We start from the raw sequence: 6,765 nt of genomic DNA, 5'->3' as shown, positions 1-6,765 counted from the left end.
CCATAAAAAAGTCTTCAAAAGCTTAATTTTTTATTTTTTGCTGTTTGACCATTGGTTTTTTAAGTTCAATTTTATTTGTTAATGGAAGACAATTTTCAACTTCTAGTTTTTAAATTGGATTTTGTTTCCCACTGTCAAGGTGCCCCAGAAAAAAAATGCTGACCCATCGATCCGTTATTGTCCGTTTTCAATCCATTTTTGTTAGATTGATTAAAAAACTCAGCCATAGCCTTCTTTGATACTTAAATAAAAAAGGCACTATTTTTATTTTTATTAAAAATTGAGTTTTTTCCAAAACAATTTAATATTTTTCTCAATTTTGTTGCTTTCATTGACATTTTTGCAATGTTTGTTAGCTTTGCTTTACAATGTTCAGCTTATAGGACGGTGAGCTGCAAAGATTAAATGTGAAAACGAATCCACCATTTCATCGTTTTACCATTTATTAGGTCAAACTGAATTTGCTGATTACTTTATATCCGGTGTTGAAATTTAATTAAAATACAGTGCTGATTTAAATTATCCGGACAAATCGAACAAAACTTTAATTTTCAAACGCGTTTTTCTCAAGGTGGGTTAAGATTAGACAAAAAGTGAACAGAACAAAAGTTGCTTAGAATTTCACCAGAATTAATATGGTGCCATTTTTCTCCGAAATTTTCAACAAAAGTTTTACTCCAAAAATGGGTCATTTTAGCTTTTTTCAATTAATCAAGAATTACGCTGAAACTACTTTGTTAATTGATGAGAAAATTACATCACAGTAAGCCTCTTACACAGTTCAACAAAGTTTAATAAGGATTACATCTCCAAAAATTTGCGCAAATTGTTTAAAATTTATTTTTGAATAGAGATTCTGAGTTTTATATAGTAAAAATCACATTTTCTCCTATACTGGTTTTTGGAGACTTAACCCTTGTTAAACTTTGTTGAACTGCGTAAGAGGCTTCCTGTGATAAAATTTTCTTATCAATTAACAAAGAAAAATTGGCACCATATTAACTCTGGTGAAATTCTAAGCAACTTTTGTTCTCTTCACTTTTTGTCTAATCTTAACCCAATTTGAGAAAAACGCGTTTGAAAATTCAAGTTTTTTTCGTTTTGTCCGGATAATTTAAATCAGCACTGTATTTGAAACGATGTGCTTTCTGTTTTTGTCCAATGCTGAGTTTTTGGCGCTTTTTCAAGCAAAAACACAGTGATGGAGCGACTTAGTGTTTTATATCTGATGCAAATGATTTCTAGCTTACTTTGTTGCGTTCTAGTGATGTCTAGTGGGCCTTTAAGGACGTTTCTCATTATAGTTTTGATAGTTTTGGCGGCCGTCCAGATGTTTTTTTTGGCTCTAATGAGTTCGTTCCCGCAAGTCTGGCATAAGAGCTCCTCGCTATGAACCGAGATTTCCGATCAGAATGACTGCTTAGTCATTCAATCTTAAATCGTCCTATTAGTTGCCTTTTCCTTCCATCAAGACGTCAATTATATTTATTATGAACAATTTCCGATAAATCAATCAATCAATCAAGTCTTGAAAATTAATGCCTTTTCGAGCGATTCATGAGAACGATAATTCATATCTTGAGTAGGCTAATTATTCGGATGCTTTTTTCAATTAATCAAGAATTACGCTGAAACTACTTTGTTAATTGATGAGAAAATTACATCACAGTAAGCCTCTTACACAGTTCAACAAAGTTTAATAAGCCTCTTACACACTTGTTTGCCTCTTACACAATTTGCACAGTACATAAGCCTCATTGCGCAAATTGTTTAAAATTTATTTTTGAATAGAGATTCTGAGTTTTATATAGTAAAAATCACATTTTTTGACTATCAAGAGAAAATTTTTTCTCCTATACTGGTTTTTGGAGACTTAACCCTTGTTAAACTTTGTTGAACTGCGTAAGAGGCTTCCTGTGATAAAATTTTCTTATCAATTAACAAAGAAAAATTGGCACCATATTAACTCTGGTGAAATTCTAAGCAACTTTTGTTCTCTTCACTTTTTGTCTAATCTTAACCCAATTTGAGAAAAACGCGTTTGAAAATTCAAGTTTTGTTCATTTTGTCCGGATAATTTAAATCAGCACTGTAGGACCAAATTATCTTTTAAATTTTTTGGTTTAGAGGGCCGTCACCTGCGTAAAATAAATCTCAAAACGAATTCTTTTTCTTTCAATGTTTTACCGGGTTTTAGGACAAATTGAAGTAGAAAATCATTTAATTTCCGATCTGCTGAAGTTAAATTGAATTAAGACAGGTTTAAGACTAGGTTCTCAAGTTTTCGGGAAAAAAGTGTTAAGCGCTTGAAACTTTTTTTGATTGACAACTGAAACGGGATCAATGCGTGTTCACGCGTGTGTAAGCTAAACGTTTTTGAACCAAAACCATTTATATCGAGTAAATTTGATCCAATAAATTCAGAAGATATATTTTATCCACATCTAATATGTCGTGAATTGATAAATTTTTTCAATTCAGCAAGTTTTCTCAAACAACAGAGCAAATGCTTAGAAAGTTTAGGTCATATTTTCGACAACCAAGCTGTGTGAACATATCAAAAAACTGCAATAAAGCTGCAGAAAATGCTAATTTTGGAGGTTCCTCTTGCGTTTTCTTGGCACGAAAATTTCAAAATTGCTAAAAGCAGCCAAAAAGTTGAACAATATTTTGATAATTTATAAAAACTATTTACGAGAGATAATTGTGGCTGAAGAAAGCCACAACTAGTTTATCAAGCCTGCGTTTAGTACCCAGCTTCTAACGCAGAAAAACTTGAAACTTGAAAATTAACAAATCTTCTTACAAGTAGTTTGCCGGGACCTTCGTGCAAGTTGCACAGCAACCAGCACCTTTTTGGGGCTACTTTATATAATTGGTATCGTTTTTTTGTTTATAAAAACTTTGATCAATAACTTTGAACTATTTGAATTTGAAAAAACAAGACGGTCATTGAAATAATTTGGAGAAGTTGGGAAAGTTGCGCAACCGTAATTTTAAGAATTCCACGGAAGGAATAAATTGTATTTTACCCCGGTTTCTACACCTGTCAGAACACTTGTCTTGTAACCAGGAACACGACTTTTTTCGATGTGTTAAAACTAGTCATTTTGACAAGGGTGACCTTACATATATGTTGTACGCAAGTCTGTATCAAAAACTTTTGCTTTAGTCATGCAACTTAGCTGTTGACTGCTAGAAATCGTCTTTCTTGACACGATTTCTTCAAAACGAATTTGATTTCAGACAAAAGTATGACATTTTTGATAGACCTGTTTTTTGATAATTTTCCGAGAATTTTTAAAATCTTTTTTCACTTAGCTTCCATATATGTTTTCTGCAGGCTAGCTTTCGAAGCTGAGATGCTGATATTTTGCAATTGGTGCAAAGAGCCGATCGGCCTTTGTGTCTCATTGGATAAGAAATATATCATCGTATGAGTTAAACAATGATTTTACTAGTTCTATGAAAGTATCAACAACAAACTCATACCATACTGCTAATTATCATACTAGTACATAAAATTAGCAGTATAGTATGATTTCGTTAATGAAATTTTCATTGAACAAGTAAAATCATTTACTATTTCAGAAGGAGATTCAAATTTTTCAGCTACATTCGAAAATTTCAAATAAAAAACTGATATTATCTCTCGAAGTCTGGTAGATAAAAAATTAGCAGTATGAGCAGACTTGGAGAGATAATATCAGTTTTTTTTCAAAAATTTCGAATGTAGTTGAAAACTTGGATATTTTACTGGGACAGCTATAGGATTTTTGCAAGCGGTGGAAGGTTTTTAAAATACCAAGTTCTAGTCCAAACCTTTTAGGTTGCTCAAATTGATTTTTGCAGATGTCCCGAAACACTAAGATTTTTTTATCTTAATTTTCAGCACCTGAAAAATCTACTTTCTTATTCTGGGATATTAAAAAAAAAAACTAAAAAAGCTTCCTGTTGTTATACTTAACTGGTGATTTGTTAGCTGATGTATTGCAACAAAACAATAATGCTTAGTGTTGTTTTGTTAAAGTTGTTTTCTTAGATTGGGCAAAATTTAGAAATCGTTTGGTGTATGAAAATTAATTGCTTAATTTTGAGCCGCTGGTCTTCTCACCCTAACTGGTCTTTTTGTGTATCCGCGTTCTCTCTGTCTCTGTAGATGCTTTCACAACAAAAGCCATTGCTGCAACACTCTTCCTCTGTACCCCCAGCACAGTCTTCATTCATGTCACACTGAGGGGGAACCGGCCGGTCCATTCTTCGACAAATAGGGAAATAAACAAGAGTTGTAAAAAAGTTTGAGGTATTAGTTTGAGGCAGAGATGTACTTGGTCTGGGAAAAATTACAGTGAAAGTTGTTTTTCCACTAGCAGTTCAAAAAAGGCAGCTCATGGAAATTTTAACAGTTTTAGTACACTCAAATGCAAGATTCATTATAAATACAACTATTTCGTTTCTTTTTTCCTTGGGAACTTGTAAAAAAAATTTAAGCTTGTTAATAAATTGAGCTCAAAGATGTTGAATGAATGAAATAAGAAATTAAACTCGTTCAAAGCTGTTTCTAAAGGTAGCGTTCTTAAGATTTAACAGTTCGCTGTGAGCGTATATTTCCAAATGGAGTAGCCATTTAAGCTGGAAAACGGGATTAGGGACAGGTGCAATTTAGAACTCATTTTTATTTAATAACAAGTTGCCTGATTGATTTAACTTCTCCTCTTTTTCATTTTTTGCAAACGAAAATTTGTTTTAGTTTAAAGTCGCCCTGGATAAGTTACGAATAAAGAATTTTCATGATTTTCAAGCTAATACATAAATTTCGTATTAATTGGCTGCATAGTTTCATGACTTTTCAATTTTTAAGTGTAGACCAACGCAGTAAATACGCGTAAAAAGCTCGCGATGATTTTTTTCTATTTTTCTTCAGGAAAAGTGTTGAATTTTGTTCATGCTAACTTTTGGTCTTTTTTTGCCGTTAGACTTCTAATTTTATTAGGTTGAGTTCTTTTCTTTGAATAAAAGAAAATCCAACTTCACTGTCTATAGTCTTAAAAATCAGGGTTTTGAAAGTCACTTATACGATGCATCCTTGTGATTACGCAAGAAGAACTTGCAAAGTAAAAAGACATCGAAAAAACTCTTAAAAATCTTAAAGCAAATGGGTAAAAGAAGACAAGACTTCTTCGATTGAAAATCATTTTTTCTAAGCAACGTCAATCATCTCGTCTTAGAAATCAAGCAAGAAAGATTTTAAAACCTTTATTCCACGCTCTAAAAAACTACAGAAAGCAGAATTTCAGAAACCCTCCTGATTAAATAAATAACATAAATAACTTTTTTAGCAAAGCCTTAAATTAATTGTTAATTACAACTATTCATTCTCCTCGTGAAAACAAGTTCAAAATCAACCAAATAAATTGGATTGAAATCATCGTATTTTTCTCTAAACGCCACCACTTTTATCAGCCGACATATCTCCGGCTTGAACTAGAACTGAAACTCTAACTTGCTCAATGTCACAAGAAAGCACTACCCTTCTTTTTGACAACTCAACTAAGTATCATATAAAATGTGCAATCCTCTTCTATCAATCAGCATAAAAATCAACAAAATTGTCTCAACTTATTCCCAATAATTCCCCCAGAGAAAAATAAAGATCTAGCCTAAAGATAAAATCGACATGACCACCTAGCCTTAAGCCGACCTACTTCCCAAAGTCCCCTATTCATCCTACAACGAAAAACAAGACTTAGAAAGTTAACAGCTAAATACCCATTTTTGGTGTTTTTTCACCAAAAACTCCCCATATCCAACCGACTTCTCAAAATCAATAAAAAGTTCGACGACACTTGGTTTCAACTCCGAAAACTTAAGAAAATTCGACAAAGCAAATCATTTTTCAAATGCTTTTTTCAAACTCATTTCAACAAATAAAAATAATCAATTCAACTTTTCTCTCAATTTTTTCAACAATTTTAAAACTTTTTTAAAATAACATTTCTCTTTTTTCTAACTTTTTCGGCCAATTCATTTTTTTCTATTTCCTAATACAAACCTACAATTCTCTCTCGAAAACCATTGACTACCTAATCAGTTACGATACTTAATATTTCACAAATGATACCAAGTTAACTACGGATAAAAAATATTTTTATTCTCCTCGTAATTTTTCAAATTTTTCTCATTTCTCTAATTTGAACACTGCCTAAATGCATAAAAATGGCAATAATTGCCTTTGCATTAGCAACAATGGACTATAAAGACCTAAATAAAAAATAACAAATAAGATATAATTGAAAATTGCTAATCCATATCCCCTTAAAGAATCATCACCAACCACTACTTCCCAAGACCCCCCGACAACACCGACATCTAGCCAAAAAAACCAACCCCAATCATCTACACAAATCTGGTTCGTAGAAAATCCTTATACAATTGAAGAAAGACACACATCACTATCCGAACCGTTAAAACCAGCCATTCGTCAAGCACCCCTAAGTGAACCACAATACGAGCCAACATATAGCATCTACCCCCCACTTCAACAAGACCCTAATATAACCAGACATCCAAACCAAAACCAAAATTAAACAACTACAAAAGATAGACAAAGTATTCACCCCCGACAAAACCAAAGCCTTACAACACCGAGAGTTCATTTTAGCATATGCTCATCACCATCATCGACCTCTTTAGATCTTTCTAGTAACACAAAGGAAAGCAAATCTCCATCAATTCAAACAATTATTTCCCTACAAAATACCGCAA

At 32.5% G+C, this 6,765-nt stretch overlaps 1 protein-coding gene across 1 annotated transcript in view; it reads right to left on the bottom strand.

The window, feature by feature from the left end:
• Positions 1–4,508, bottom strand: part of LOC134841146 (uncharacterized) — a 9,296-nt gene extending 4,788 nt beyond the window's left edge. Inside the window, exon 1 of the mRNA XM_063856945.1 lies at positions 4,115–4,508. Coding sequence (XP_063713015.1) covers positions 4,115–4,257 — 143 coding nt within the window. The 5' untranslated portion in view covers positions 4,258–4,508. The remainder of the gene's footprint in view (positions 1–4,114) is intronic.
• Positions 4,509–6,765: the final 2,257 nt, after the last annotated feature.

The sequence above is a fragment of the Symsagittifera roscoffensis genome, chromosome 3, assembly GCF_963678635.1.
Source record: "Symsagittifera roscoffensis chromosome 3, txSymRosc1.1, whole genome shotgun sequence".
In the NCBI taxonomy this organism is placed as follows: Eukaryota; Metazoa; Xenacoelomorpha; order Acoela; family Convolutidae; genus Symsagittifera; species Symsagittifera roscoffensis.
Note: the sequence above shows the minus strand (reverse complement) of the source record. Positions and strands in the feature narration are given on the sequence as shown.